The 16,355-nt window shown below is 47.2% G+C and overlaps 1 protein-coding gene across 4 annotated transcripts in view; it reads right to left on the bottom strand.

Moving 5' to 3' along the window:
- Window positions 1-13,058: 13,058 nt before the first annotated feature.
- LOC138492065 (PH and SEC7 domain-containing protein 1-like) overlaps window positions 13,059-16,355 on the bottom strand; it is a 1,158,039-nt gene continuing 1,154,742 nt past the window's right edge. For all 4 annotated transcript variants that reach the window (XM_069619020.1, XM_069619022.1, XM_069619019.1 and 1 more), the window contains one exon: window positions 13,059-15,663. In XM_069619020.1, coding sequence (XP_069475121.1) covers window positions 15,412-15,663 — 252 coding nt within the window. In that variant the 3' untranslated portion in view covers window positions 13,059-15,411. The remainder of the gene's footprint in view (window positions 15,664-16,355) is intronic.

Below are 16,355 nucleotides of genomic sequence, written 5' to 3'. Positions count from 1 at the left end.
TTGCGTTAGTGACTGACGGAGAGACTGACTAGGAGATCAATTCCCTCCCAGACCTCCGGCACACTGAAAACACAGATGGGTCAGTTGAAGGTGTCAACCTTGCAACCGACCTGTCATAACAGCAATTGATAGACTGTCGCCGGTTACTGGGACAGTTTGCCGGTCTGTTTGCTCTGACTCCTGGTCGCGCAGATTGGTGCACCCATGATGTGGACACTGGAGACAGTAAGCCGGTGTACAGCAGAATTCACTGGATATCCGATAAGGTCAGGGACACCATCAAGGAGGAAGTTTCCAAGATTTATCTCCTAATGGTGATAGAGTCATTCCACAGCCCCTGGGCTAGCCCATTGGTAATGGTCCCTAAAAAGACCAGTAGTGGGAAAACAAAGTTCGCTTTTGTGTGGGCTACAGGGGGCTTAATTCTGTTACAAAAACAGATGCTCACCCCATTCCTTGATCAGATGAGCTCATTGACGACCTGGGTGCGGCACATTACATGAGTACTTTTGACCTCACAGCGGGGTATTGGCAGGATGGCTTGACAGAGGGAGCTAAAGAGAGGTCAGAATTCTCCATCCAGGAAGGACATTATCAGTTCACTGTGATGCCCTTCGGATTGAAGAATGCCCATGCCACTTTTCAGGAGGATGGTTAACCAGGTTTTGTCTGGACTGGAAAACTTCAGTGTCACCTATCTAGACGACATTGCTGTGTTCAGACACACCTGGGAGGATCATGTATCCCACCAGAAACAAGTGCTTCAGGCACTGCAGAATGCAGGCCTGACTATCAAGGCTATGAAGTGCTAGATAGTGCAGGGTACAGTGACTTACCTAGGCAAGAAACAACCTCTCGAAGCAAAGGTACAGGATGTGAAGGAGTGTGACATCCCCGCCACACAGATGCAGGTGAGAGCCTTTTTAGGCCTCACCGGGTACTACTGGTCGTTCGGTAAGATAGCTCAGTGGGTTGAGCGCTTGCTGCTGCGATCTGAGCATGATCTGCAGGTCGCAGGTTCGAATCCCGGCAAGGCCAACTCAGCCTTTCATCCTTCCAAGGTCGATAAATGAGTACCAATTTCGGTTGGGTGATAGTGTATGTAAATATGTGCTCTGTACAGCACTTTGGATTAAGGCGCTATATAAATAACACATCATTATCATTATCATCAGAGGGTATGGGACCATTGCCATGCCCCTGAATGATGTAACATCCAAGAAAATGCCAAAGAAGGTAACTTGGACCACCGTCTGTCAAACCTCCTTTCAGGATTTAAAGTATGGATTGTGCAGTTCTAAAAGTGGCAGACTATGGTCAGGAATTAATTATCCAGACAGACGCCTGTGATTTGGGATTGGAGCAATGTTAGTGTTGCCTACATTAGCAGGTGGTTGACAAAAAGGGAAAGGAACCTGGCTTTCGTAGAAAAAGAGGCGTATGCGGTCGTGTCAGCCGTAAAGAAGCTGAAACCCTACATCTTTGGGTCTCACTTTATGATCCAGATGGACCACAGGCCTCTGCGATGGTTAATGGCCATGCAAGGAGAGAACCCCAAGCTTTTGCGGTGGGCCGTATCCCTACAGGGATTAGATATGGACATCCAGCACAAGCCAGGCTCCCAGCATGGAAATGCAAATGGCCTCAGCCGGTACTTTCCCCTTGATGACTAACTCAGTTGGGTGCTGTTTCAGTGGGGTGTGTTTCACATGTTGAGCTGGGGGGCATTTGAGGAATTCGACCATCCACACGGGGAGAGTGTGCTCGGCTGGGCTTTTTTGATTTTATAATAATGAAAAGGAATGATGGGAGAACAACCTTCGAGGACTGTGTGAGGCCATTCCACACACAGTCCATCTGCTTCCCGCGCAAAATGCATAGTCAGATGTACTCCGGGAACACACAGCCTACAGGCGCAGTCTTCCCCCATCGTATTCAGCTGGAATGTCGCAGCCCCGGGTACATCAAAGCATCTCAAGGAGGGGGAAGGCACGCCTTCCTCCAGCATGGGCAGCCTAATTTAAATATCAAAGGACACATGGATCTTCTTTCCTTTGTCCTCCGGCTGGTGGCAGTGCATACTAATGAGCTAATTGAAGAAAGCCTAAAGAGGCTTGGTTGCTGGAATAGACAACAGGAGAGGCGGGGCTAACACCCCTTTGGTATGCAATGTGTCAACTTGAAGCTAGTTCCCACCTTTCCGTATAAAAGGCAGTGAAATGCATGTCTGTGTCCACTGTTTACCATAGGCAAACCCTTGAAGAGCAGACCCCTTTCAGAGGGGAGAAGTATGTGGTTCTGGGGAGACAGGGAGTCTGCTCCCAGCACAGACTTCAAGAGAACCCTAGCTTTAATCAAGAGTCACAGAGGGCTCAGTTAACCAGAGAGACACTTTGCTCTACAACAGACAGGGAGATGGGTGGCACTTGGGTATATGTTGTCACGCTCTGGTCTGTCCTGTTGCAAAGACTCTGGTCCTGGCCTCATAACAGAAGATTGTTGGTGGGGACCCAGGATTGGTTCATTAAGGTGGGCTTAGCCTGCACCAATCACTGTAGTCCATTTGGCTTTAAAGGAGGGCTGAACCCCTCACTTAGCAGACCCTGTGAAGACTTCGAAAGGAGTAAGGAGGACTCATTTGGACCAGAGCTGACAGTACAGTCACCTAACATTTTCCACCAGTGAAGTAAGGCCAGGCATTCTAAGAAGGAAGCAAGGTCCCTCCCGTAAACATCTCCCAGGGAACAGAGGGAGATACCGGACTCAGAGGACCCGTCCAGCAGCTCCAGAACCAGTACCCAGCCACCACATAGCATGCCCTGCTAGGTTCTGCCAGCAAGCTTCCTAGGTGGGAAGTTCCAGAGAGTATCTGAACTAAGGACAAGGCTATTGCCTGCAAACACTCTCCTGAGCTTTGGACTGTCTGCCTTGAAAGGACACGAGCCCTGCGAAGAAGGTAGGAGTGCCACAAAAGTATCATCCAGCATCCATCTTTTAAGGACATTTTCCAGACAGTTGAGCCCTCGAACCGCATCTGGCTGCATCACTGACTTTAGTCACACCGCAGCCACCAGAGCCGTCTGAGACACCTCGACCAGCATTCTAGATCTGCCAACTAGCACAGAGACAACTATTCTTGGCCCCAAATCGCCGCGCCGGACAGCCTGCAGACGTCTGTCCAGCCTCGCTTGCCGAACTGCCTGCCACCTGGTACTCGCAGCTGTTTTCTGCCACTCTGTCTCAAGGGCTGCGAAGCGCCCTGGAACCGCCTCATTGCTGTCGAGCACCAAGAACTTCTTCAGCACCAGGTACAAGGTGGTCTGCCCCCCCTGGTCCATCTCCGAAGGCCCCTAGAGACAGTTACGACCCTTTGACCCCTTGGCGCTGAAACCAAATAACCTTGAACCGTAAAACGGATTAGCTTACCAACTACCCTCCTGTCAGTATCCAGAGTGCATCCCTTTCCTTCGTGAAACTGTCTGTCCTTTGTGTTCCTTTACAGGGTGAGTTGTATTTTGTAGTGTGCAAAACTGTCTGTTGCAGTAATAATGAAGTAGATGTGTATACAACCCAGTCCCTTTTATCATTGGGTAATAATTGTATTTCTGCTGTAACTAACCAACTATTCCCGACCTTGCAGACATAAACCTGCCGTTCCATCCACGATACCAAAAATTGCACAAGGTGGTCTTATAATTCACTTGTATTCCAATCTGTTCGGATCTCTTCTGGTGTACTAGAGGTGTGGGCTTGATTGTTGGTTTAGAAACCGATATTCATCCCTGGACCACTGGTGCCCCGGAAGTTGATTCGTCACATGGAGGCTTGTGTTTTTTGCAAGTGGTAGGAGCGCAGGCCCAAACTTCTGATCAGTTCATTATGCAAGTTACGAATTAGGCTACATGGCAGACCATATGGAAAGGTGGTGTCACTTAAAAGTGTCAACAAAGCCATCAGAAAGTGACACTTTTCATTAGTCGTAATAGGATGGTGACCAAGTCTTGAATAGGGGATGAGTTTCAGACCTGCCTAGGTCCAGATAGGTTTGTTAGTAGAAGGAAGCTTGCTTTTATGGTAGAGGACTGGGGGTTTGTAAAAGATATGATGATGTATCAATTGTGACCTTTATTAGTAGAGCTGGTTGAGCAGACTTTCAGAGTTAAGCAGTCACACAGGGAGAGAGAGGAAAGATTTGGAGCTTGTACTGGTAGGACAGTCGAACCAAAGATTCAGATCATCTAACATGATAGCGGAACTAGCTGACAGCTGGAGGTGTACTCTGCACCCACTAATGCTTTAACAGGTTGGAGTCTCCAGATAGTCTTCAGATGGTGATTATCACAAACAAGTCTTCGAGCAGAGAACGCATTTGCAAACAACACTTATTGGGATATCACATAAGGTTATTTTTTGGAGGGGTAAGCGGAAACATGGCCCTACATGCAGCCCCCCAACCACCAACATTCCATTAGCAGGTCCCACTCTCAAAATATATAAACAAAGACAAGACCACTAAGTGATGTCACCTTGGAGACGAATCCCAAAACGTTAGTATACCTACAAACCATGCAAGTGCCCACGTACATACTCCAGGTGCGCGTGTGAGACCTATACAATTCTGTTGATCCATTCCAGCCTCGATCCATTAATCTACAAAGTCATTACGTAATGCATGCTACATAGCAAGCGCTGCTTAATTATTGGGTGTAACTTGAATGGTGATCCATCACCCTTGCATCACAGAGGCCTGTCACCAATGTGCAAATAAGTGCAATGCGTCATGCAGCTTGTTGTTGGGTACTGCAGCAAACACCTTGGAACAAGCTCAAATGCCCTTGCAGCCCACGATCTTGTTATATTCTGTATTGTTCTGTTCACATCCTGGGAATAATGTTCAGAGTACCAGGGGTCGAATTTGAGATTGTATGAGCAGTAGCTAAAAGTAGCTCCTGGGTATTGTCCATCTACCAGGAGGCAGGAACTATATCGGTAGAACCAGGAGCTAGTACATGGCACACTGCAAATCTAACGTACGCATGAGATACAAACACTACAATTTGGTCCATTATGTATGTTGCATTCTGCTTTAAATACCCCTTGTATGCGTCTTTGAGTTGGATTATTTACATTACCAAAAATACAGAGTTAATATCAAATATTTTTGTTGTTATGGCGCCGGTTGGCCTGGGTAGGCAAAAGTAGCCCCTGGTAACTGATGGTGTCAAGCTAACCCGGCGCTCCTCAGCTAGAAGCAGGAGCTAAATAGCTCCCAGCAATTTCGAACCCTGGAGTAAGCTATATTATGAACACCATGTAGCTGAAGAGTCAGTAGTCCCAATCTATTAGGGTGTTCAGTGCAATATCCCATACTAGACATACGGCCAGGTTCAAATAGGAGATCAAGAAGCTTTACATGCACCATCATAAACTAGCTAGACGTGCTCAGTGACACATTACAATCCGGAAAATGTACTGGAGGGGGTAACTTGGCTTGTATGATCAAATATTCCTCCACTGGCCAACAAAGTACAGAGGAGCAGACATAGCAATTGTCATCTTCTGAATGTGGGCCCTAGAGAACTGCATAAACCAACCCTTGGCATTTAAATGCAGAACAACCGTTAAAGGCACCAACATTTCCAGAATCTGAGGAACAACAAAACCGGTTTTGAAGCATGGATGGTTATGCCCTCTGGTGAACATGGTGTCAGCCTACTAACTAAATCCTAACCATCAATCATACAGACATCCACGATTAAAACATTTGACAGCCAGCCAATTAACGCTTGTCACCACACACCAACGTTCAAAGGATTCTTTGTGGACAAACTTGTTGATTCCAGAGGATCCCCATTCATTCACCCGCCACGCCCCTTCAGGCACGCCCATACATTCCTGTGTGCGTGCCTGACAGAAGGTCACATCGGAAAATTGTTCTTCATAGTAATTCACAGTCTATACTAAATCACACGCAAGGGCAACAACGCATAGCTTGCCTGGATACTGGATTTCACAACACTGAAGACTCCGTGTTAGGAGCCTGCAGGTAGAAAAGGCTTTCTGTGAGCCAAAAGCAGCCAAAAATGTAAGTACATGCCGGCAAACTAGAACCACTGGGGGCCATACTGGTCCTCAAAGGGCCACAGACATACATGGGTGGCATCTCCATTGAGATATGGATGGAACTTACTGGGGAAAAATGGTCAATGCATCATGAAGAACAAGCAAAAAATGGAGGGAGTGGTCACCAAAGTGACAAAGCATTTTCTTCCTTACAAATACCATACGAGATCATTTGCGGCCACACTAACAAGGTAGGATGATGGAATGATTTCCAGCATGGTGGCCATAATCAGTAAGTGGGACCATTACATCTCCGTGGTGAATAGGATAATAGAGTTGAACATAACTGTCCGGGGACGCAAGGGCGCTTAGGACGGTTCCAATATGCTGGCCGGCAGGGACCAACGGCACGCTACATGATGCATGAAACACACCTGCACATTGGTGGTTCGCTTCTTTGATGTGAGGGTTAGGCACACCAGGTGGCACCCACGATTGATGCGTGGAAATCTATATTTTATTTTATGTGATGATTTTTCACGTTCAAAATGTACAGCAGGTATGTTCTGCAAAATTTGGCAGGTTTCAAACGCACAACTGAACTAAGTTTGAGGGCACTCAATTTGTGGGCACTAGTGATGCACCTCCGCTGCAGGAAGGTGGTGTGGGACCACCTTCTCTTTGTGTATATAGTTTTCCAGGCGGGGCCCTTCGTATATGGAGGCATTGTATCCGTTGAACTACCACAACAGGTACACAGGGGTCGTCAGAGATCTAATGGAAGGTCAGGTGGAATCTATCGCCTCACGTCAAAATAACAAACATTGTTTGATATCTACACCTTTAAACTATGCATAATGGAACATGCAAAACAACAGGGAAATATTTTCACTTGAGCTAAGCAGAATGGAATGTGTGGGCTTGCCCGAGTACTTGGAGCGGTGACTTGATAAACTCACAAGCATGTTCTAACATGTGGTCACTAGTCATTTATTTGAGGCATTTATTGCGTGGATTAAAGCACAGCAAGCGAGTAAATCCCATCTGATTAGTACTGCCGCGGTTGATGATATGATATGATAGTTTATTAATATAGCGCCTATACACAATGTGTTTCAAAGCGCTTCAAGGCAAGGGAGGGAACAAGGGAAAATACAATTACATTCTTACAGGCCATGAACAGCAAGGATGTGAAATTAACTATCGTACTCGGCCTGACGACATTTCAGATAGTGCAAGAGCTAAGACATAGATGGGGGAGAGTGGGAAGGAAATGGAAACAGACAGGCGACTACCATACTAGGCCTGACGACATTTCTGGTAGAGCCAGAGAAAAACAAGAGGTGAGGGAGAGGGGTGCAGAAAGGTAGGGGAGGAACAAAACAAGCGACTATCATACTAGGCCTGACGACATTTCAGATAGTGCTAGAGAGGGTGAGGGGAGGAAAAAAACAGTAAGTGGAGAGGGGAGGAGACAGACAAGGTTGCTATCATACTAGGTCCAGGGACAATTCTGATAGAGTAAGTGCATAGAAGAAAGTAAGGGGAGGAGATAGGAAAAGGAAGAAGGGAAAGGAGGAGAGAACAGAGTTAGCAGTCAAAAGGGTGGAGAAGCAAGGGGAGAGTGAATACAATTGCAGAAGTCAGTAGTAACACATAATTTTGCAAGCCAAGATGAAGATGGGAACAGCATGATTCAGGGCCACCATGAGTACAAGATGCAAAGGAAGTCCAGCATGAGATTTAAGAAAGGGTGAAGTCCATACAAGTCAAATCCAGCATTGGCCACAAGACTGTGATGGTGAAACCAGAATTCATCAGGACAGACTCCTGCACAAGTAGGCTTGAGGGGTTTGAGGAGGAAGCAGGGTAGAAGAATCAAGCAAAACAGGCAACACCTGTGTGCGAGAATGGTGGGGGCACAAGGGAACATCACGGGGGTACCAGAGGGGTTGGGGATGGCCTGTGGGGACAGAGGGAGAAACACATGTTGGTGCATGCTTACCTGCTGTCTGAGCAGGGGGGTCGGGCCCTGGGTCCTCCTGGTCCGAACAGGTCCAAACAGGAATTGCCCTTTTCTTCATCAGCCGTTCGCTTCGGACGCCCGGGCGAGAGACGCCCTTGATCTAATAGTTATGAGCAGGAAGGAAGAGGCAGGGCTAAGAAGGTGGGTGGTGCTTAGGCCAGGTGACCTAGATTCACTTGCACCTGCTCCCCATCTGGCATCCGCTTTTAACTGGGAAATGAGTGATGGACTGTATATCCTGATGAAAGCCACAATTTGTTTTACTGGCTAAAACTAGTCCATTTTTAAGATTCCAACAGGTGTCTCTAAATGTTGAGTACCACTTTTTCCAATGTGTTTCACATTAGAAGTATTTAACATATGGAAAATGGGCTTCTGGTCAAATAAAGAGAACCAGGTTGACGTTTTTACGCAGTGTACGTGTTAGATAACCCCACAACTTGACCTTATTCAGGTCACTGTTGAGGACACTCAGTGGTGTGAATGGGATATAATGCACTTTCTTTTCAACTCTAAGAAAGATGAAGTACCAATGTCTTGTTAGGGCAAGGCACACATTGAAGAGTGAGCTTACCTTGTCTTACATGGGAAAGAGATTCCCGTTACACTATTTAGAGTAACTGGTTGTGGATGGATTACCATTTCCCACTTACGAGAATATTTTGTTTTGCAACATATCTATAATTATGATATCTGATGTGCTTCCTGTTTTGCAACACGACTGGCAGGTGGGGTCTGATGATCACTTCTTGATTTATGCATGAATGTGGGAGGGTCTGAAGGACACAATCTTCCGCAGCATATGGGGAAGGAGCAGGTCCCAACCTGTACTGTAACTGATTTGCAGAATGGGTCTGAATAAACATGCATGTCGCAGTGACTGTGGTGATAGTCAGCTCCACATTGCTTCGCCTCTCTGTGTGGGCTCCATTCCTTCCCTCTTACCACAGCCAACCTTAAGGTACCACCAGTAAGTCCTGCGTTCAAACCCCCTTCTGCTCCCCCTCTCAAAAGGTAGAGAAAACGATTGCAGGGCTTTTGCTCTGGCGATTGAGCATCACTGTGCCTTTGATGCCGCCCCCTCTCACCAGCACACTACCAAAGTGGCCCCTCATCTCCACCACTGAACCCCCAACTAAACACACCCGTTTCCAAGATCCGACTCTTCCCTGCATGGTGCTACTGTGCTGCTGAAGCCCGTCCATCGCCCTGCCCCATAAAACACAATGCTGTTGCAAGCCCCCAACACTCCCTATTGAACTATCCTGCGAGATCGGGATCCTAAACTTCCTAATTCCGATTTTCTCTTGCTAGATAGAGGGCAACCTTCTCCAAAAACTGCCACATTTCCAGGCACTAATCCTTCACACAGAACAACTATGAAATACCACTGAAATCACTCATTTGGCGGTTGTTGCCCTTTTTGGACTCACCTTCACCCTGCCAACAAGTCAAATAAACGTCCATGTTATCACTTGGACTCAAACGTTCGTCACCATGCAAAAAAGGAGTGGTCTACATTGACTTGGTAGGGGTTACTCTCCAAATATATCAGACATCGGAGATTCAACAGGTTGAGAAATATACGAGGCTACTTGCCCAAGCCCACCACTTCTCACACTGCTATATACTTGCTGAGCACCAATCTTCCTCAGAAGCTACCATGCAGCTGGGGGATCGCAACTCTGCGTCACGCTGTTGATGGGCTTCATCCTCTCATACACAGGACACTATGCGTTTACTAGAAGCCCAACTCTTCACAGAACACCATCATGCTATGCAAGGCCCCAGCACTTTGCCTGCATGCATGCATGTATGCTGTTGCAGGATCCAGCCCTTCATGAATACTATTGCCAAACCCAAAGACTGCCCCTGTATGCTGCCATGCCTCAATCCGTAGATACAGCCTGCCATGCTGCTGCCATGTTAGCAGCATTCTTATCTGCCCCAGTCTGCCTTATTGTTGACAGGTACTAGACTTTTGCTGCACATGGCTGTTGCATGGTGCCATCTTTCCTCAGAAAGCCACTATGTTGTTGCCGGGCCCCATATCTATCAGCATAAGCATTCACATTATTACCAGGCCTAATCCTTTTACCTAAGACAGTCATGCACTGTGAGGCCCTTAACCTACTTCCTGTGCAATTGCATGGCGGCCTATATAGAAGAGTTGGGGCCAGGGTGCCAGTTCTGCCTCTGTGCCGTGCTAAGAGCCTGGCACTTTGTATTTTATTTGCCTTTGTGGTTTGTTCTTAACCACTGAGCCCTTACACCCCCATTATCCCCAACTCCTTCCTCATTAAGCCGCCTGGGTGAACTCGGGGCGAGACATAGCCCACCCGAAGGGAGCAGTGAAAACAAAGACTCCGCATCCCAAAGGGACCTGGCTGGGTTCCTGGAAGGCCTCCATTGAGTGCCCACACCTCATCCCCCCGCCCCCTAGACTTGGACCTTAATCCCATCATGAGGTTTTGGCTCTGCCTTTTTGGTTGCTTAATGAATCTGGAGAGAGGCGCGGGCACCCTTCAGGGGTCACCCAGAGCGCTAGGGCATCTCTACGCGAGGAGCACAGAATAAACTTTTAAAGAAACTACAAGGCCCTGACGTGTGCAAAGACACTAGAATGACATCAGAAAGCAGTCAACTGAGCACTATCATTCAAATGTTGCTCTCACTTTGGCGACTGTGCTGCCACTATGTGCCGATTCTCTCCACGGTCCAGCCCTCTTGGGGGACTTTCTAGGAGGCGGAAGTGCTCAAATGTGGGGATAGCGTTTAAATAAATGCAAGTTTCCTTCCCCAACATGTGCACCATTTTATACACTGTGCACGCAAAAATTGTCATTCAGAGTTTAATAACAGGCGTTTCACCCAATTCAATGGTACTCATATTATGGAACGGAGCAGGATGAAATGCTTAGACTGCCTTCGTAGGAATAACTGGTAGGCTACACACAGGGTTGGATTGGCCCCTGGCCGGGCCTAAATCGTCCCTGGGGCGTAGGGGGAGGGGTGCGGGAGTGGGGGGGGGGGTTGTGTGAGCGGTTTCTGCCCATGCCTAGGCCGGTTTTGAAGAAAAAAAAAAATAAGATTTTGAATTTTTTTGCAAAACCATATTTTTCGTAGTGTCCTTAGCAACAATGCTATTTGATGCCTCTTGCTGTTTTGTCGTGGGGTGGAAGGTCATGTTTCACTTTGGGGTGGGTCACTTCTGTTGATGTCATCAGAGGTCAAGGGTCGTGAGGCGAGGGGTGGGCCACTTTTTTGTGGCGAGGGACAGGACACTTTTTTTTGGGTGTCTGGGCCTATTTCTTGTACCAGTCCGATCCTAGCACATGGCACAGAATAATATCTTAGGATAACTCATTTTGATTTCATAAGAAGCATACAAGAGTCCCTGTCATCGCCAGTAAAAGGACGCAAAAAAGAAATTGTGCTGTCAACCACTAAACATTGTGGCAAAGGACAGCTAAACGAGATGTTTGCCAATAACGAGCAATCGAACTGGCCACAATCACGCCCAATAACCCAATCTAACAGCTGAAAGTTCAATGGCAAAGGCTTAGCAGAAAGTATTTAAAGTGAGGTCAGGTATGGGACTGGCATATCACACTAAAATGGGGCAGGTATAGGACTGGCCCAATATAAAACAGCCGAACTGGTGTCTGGTACGGGTTTGGTCCAGCATCACAGTTGTGCTGGGAGGGTTAGGAAAATTTACCCTTGTAAAATATCTTACAATGGGGAAAACAATACATTAAAAGAGAATAGGTATTGTTCTGGGCAAGTGCGACACAGCTACATTTGGATCCCAGGTAAGGTGCTGGCCTTCTATGAACCATCTGAACTGAGACTGCATTTGGGACTGGTCAGTAGAACAGTTTATCGGGTCATCTATGGCACTAGAACAGTATCAAAAGGGTCTGATCCAGATATGGGTCGGAGCCACAAAGCTAAACTGGCGGTGGTGGGGGGCAGCAATTAAACACACCAAGCAGAACATAGCTAAAGTGCTGGCGGGTATCGGACTGCTGCACAATCACTGATGAGCTGGGACTCTCCAGTAAAAGCAGGGCTAAGTACAGGTCCGGGGTCATATTATATTCAAGAGGTGGGACGAAGGCTGTAGAGTGACATAATTTCATCCGAAATGGGTTATAAGTGATCTTACCGACCACAATTACAGAGTGGGAAATTTAATTGTGGGAAAAAATACCGAAAAACACTGATTTTTTCAATTTTTTATTTGAGGGTCTCCCAAGCACCCAATTTTTTTACCCTTAAAACGCCACCCCATCCGACCCATGTTAACCCCTTTAACCCCTTTACCACGCTACCCGTTTATTTAATTAATGGTCACAGTGTTTTTCTGTGTTTTTGTCCACTCTGAAATTTACCACTGTTTTTTTCAGATATTTTGACTGGATACCCCGAAATGTTTGACATGTTCCATAACATGAACACCCTTGGATTCTGAGATCATCATATTGCGAACAGGTATTGGAGAACCTGAGATCAAGACGTAGTACCGATGCAATCAGGAACTAGAGACCTTCACATCAAGAACCAGTGACCCTGAGATCATAACTGGAGACTCCCAGATATAAAGAAGCACTCCTTTAGATCTGGAAGTTTTTAACCTTGCGTCAGAAATCAGACCTTGAGGTCGGGTAGGAAATCCCATGAGATCAGGATAGGGAGATATCAATATCTGGCGCATCCGGCCTTCAAGTCACACTCTGCAGAACCAAATAACAGGAAATAGAGATCCTAAGAGCAGGATAACGAGAACTTTTAATTCGGAGTCCAAAGTCCCGAGATCTTTTATCTTAAAACCTGACATCAGGAACTAGAAATCAGGACATCAGGAACTAAAAACGAGAAATAGTAAGCAGTGATTCTGGGAAAAGGAACTGAAAACAGAGGGAGAGTTTCAAAAGAACGTGCCAATAACATAGCAGACAAGATGTAGAGCTGAATACAAATTCACTTTATATAAATAAAATAAGCAAATTGTACATAAAAAATAACTTATCTTAACTCAAACGTGTTCCTGTCCCCTCCGTTCCAGTACATACTGCCTCTCTGGAGTGTGGGACTCTTGGAATGTAATATAAGATGTAAATGGGCCGGCACTGCAGGCAGGAGACTATGCGACTATATTTTCTAGGCTACTTTTGAGAGGTGGCTCATACAGAAGTAAGCTAAGCTTTGAACCTACCAGGGGTTGCCATATACTCTGCTTTGGGGTTTCCCTGCTGACCCCCGCTGTACCGCATAGAAAGGTATGACTATCCTTATCACTCAGTGGCCTCATTACCAATGCCAAGCTCTGTGGAATCATGGTGTATCCCTCCACATATAAGGGAAGCACACATTCCCGCCTCGACAGGCTCCTTGTTCACAGGATGAAAGCAGTAGGAGAGACTTCAGAACTTTGGGACCCATTACTACTTGGGCCATGTGCATATGGTGGTGTGCAATTGAGGTCTTCGTCATAGGCTCTAGTTTGGATTGTAACATGTAAGTGGCAAGACCTGCACCAAAAACATAGACCCTCCCAGGCATGAGATGGTAACGCAGTGTGCAGCAACCACCAAAGCTACTGGGAGTACACAAACATAGGTACAGCAGTGACACCCAGTGGACAGTCACTGCATGGCATTCGATGCTGTAATGGAGGGCAAATGATATAGGTACAACAGTGACATCCAACGGTCAGCCACAATATGGCTGAGGAAACGGTGCTTGGAGATGATGCAGGCTATGGAACAGAAAAACCACGGATACACTAGAGAGTGCTATACCTGACTGAATTAGTTCGTATTGTTGTCTATGGATTACCATGGCACCACACTTCCCACCACAGCTAAAGGCTTTATAAGAGGACTCGATCCCAGTGAGGTCGTTTTGACACTGGCTGCTAGATAAGCGGGTGTGTGTTGGACTGCTTGGAGCTCGCTCTCCTGCTTCAAAGAAACAACCTCTGCAGACGTTGACTAAGGTGGCAAGCAGCATGCCACGGAAATCCTGACCTCTCCTCCAAAGCACAAGCCCAAGCCCTTCCAACCCAGTGCAGACAGAAAGAGTACTACAGTGTCTACACACTCAATGGTTTTAGGGGACGCCGCCAAAGCCTTCTCTTTGCGCGACACCAATGGAGCCTTACCATCCTTCCAGTTAATCTTCAAGCTCTTGAGCCCTCCACCCCCGGCCCGCAGGTGGCTAAAGGGCACTATAATCTCTCAATACCCGTACAGATATAGATGGCTATAGGGTGCCGTCGTCCGTTTAATGCCCCGACGGTCATGATGCATGGACAATAGGCTTCCATGATCTTACATGTGGGCAACACTGTACCCGTGCTGATGGCTAGGGGACGTTACCGTCTCTTCATGCATTTTCACCTATGCAGCATGCCCCAGTGCCTGCCTTGAGCAGACAGCACTGGGGCATTACTCTAACATCCTTCGAGCCAGCTTGCATAAACTCACGGATTTTCCTGAGCAGACTTAGGGTCATTACTGTTGATGCCTTGCCAGGGTCGGCTAAGGCTAGACACAAAATACATTTCCCACCCCAACAGACTCTCTCCAGGAGAATGGGCAAGAAATGTATGTATATGAAGAGATGTGGTCAAGTTGTCAGCTTCAGGAATTTGTTCAACCAACTTCTTCAACTGACCAAATTGCGTGATCCTGGGCAAATCACTATAACCTTCATGTCCATGTTCCCTAGTTTATCAAGGGTGGAAGTTTGCAAAACAAGACTGCACCCCAATATTAGATTTTAAATTTAAAAAAAAAGTTGGCCTTTACGTGTAAACGATGGGGAGAGTGAACCAAGCAGGTGTGTCTGGCTTGCATTGGTGCCTAAGCGGAAAGGCGAGCTGTATTGTGCATTAACAGCACTTGAGTGTCCGGGGGGGCGATAACCTAATGGTTAAGTGGGGCGTGATATGGTGCCTGCACTTTTCAGTCCCCCTAACCTGTACCTTGGACGGTCTTGTCCCCCCACTCGGAATGTTAGACTTGTCAAGAGACCCAGCCTAGAGTGCAAATCCCGAATTTCCCTTTGTTAACGATAACTAAGAAAACAGCGCCACTCGGTGGCAAAATATTAAAACTACTCAAGTTCCAAATAATTCTTGGTATCGGTATGCCGTGTGTGGTGGATTCACGCACATCCTCTTATGTTTAACACGGAGCTTATAGCGTCCAAAAAAACAAACGGAATAGTCTTCATGCACTGTTTTCTCGTTGGTGCTCAATATGAAGGCTGACGAACAAGAAACGGCACATCTTCCTCTCCCCAGGACGAGCTCATGCCACATTTTTGTTCCTTTTGGGTATGATTCTGCGGTAGGTACGCCGCTCCGAGATATTGCGTTTCACCTTCACCGTGGGGGCCTGCTCCTGATTCAGAGACGGGCTAGAGTGCGACTTCTTCAGGGGCGAGCTGTCGTCGACTGTGTCGCTAGACTCGTTGAGGTGAGCTTCCCACTGGTCCAGATCAGTGCAGCTGCTGCGGAGTTTGACATCCAGGAGCTTCACGTAGGTCTCGTAGCGGGTTTTCTGGGAGAGAACATGGGAGAAAGGTACACTTCAGTGTTTGCACGGGTATCATATTACAATACAATGTGTGGTAATTGGTCTCATTTCATCTCAAGCCTTCTCTGCAGCCAGCACCCCCCTGCTGCCCACTCACAGCTCTACCAAAGCGCATCAGCGTTGCCGTTTAGCAAAGCTCTTCCAAGTACTGAAACCCACAGGTCGCTCAGCCAAACCCGCTGTATCCTCAGTACAGCACCCGGCTGCTATTCCAGTACTGGCGCCCACGCATAGCTCTCCAGCGGCTTTTAGTCCACACTGACAGCAGATTATTCTTCTAGTTCTAGGACCGAGAGGGTTTGCCAATCCGTGTGTAATCCAAACCGGGAACACACGGCTGCAATTTCATTACTGCGTTGCAAAAGCTACTTTTAAAGGCAGTACTCGGCTTGTATTTTACTCGGCTTGTATTTCAGAACTGAGACCCCGTGCACAGTTCTACCAATGCGTTTTAATCCTTAAAGGCAGCATCCCTGTTTTCCAGGACTGACGGCCACAGACAGCTCTGCCACTGCACCTCACTCCAGACCTACTGTTATTCCAGTATTGGTACCCACACACCACTTTGCCAATTGCCCCACACCAGAGGTGCACCTGTTCAGTACTGACCTCCCAAAAGAACCACTTTTGCGTCACAATGGTGGTGCTCCTGTTTT

This window comes from Ambystoma mexicanum, chromosome 10, assembly GCF_040938575.1.
Source record: "Ambystoma mexicanum isolate Mex_15411 chromosome 10, UKY_AmexF1_1, whole genome shotgun sequence".
NCBI classification, from domain to species: domain Eukaryota; kingdom Metazoa; phylum Chordata; class Amphibia; order Caudata; family Ambystomatidae; genus Ambystoma; species Ambystoma mexicanum.
Note: the sequence above shows the minus strand (reverse complement) of the source record. Positions and strands in the feature narration are given on the sequence as shown.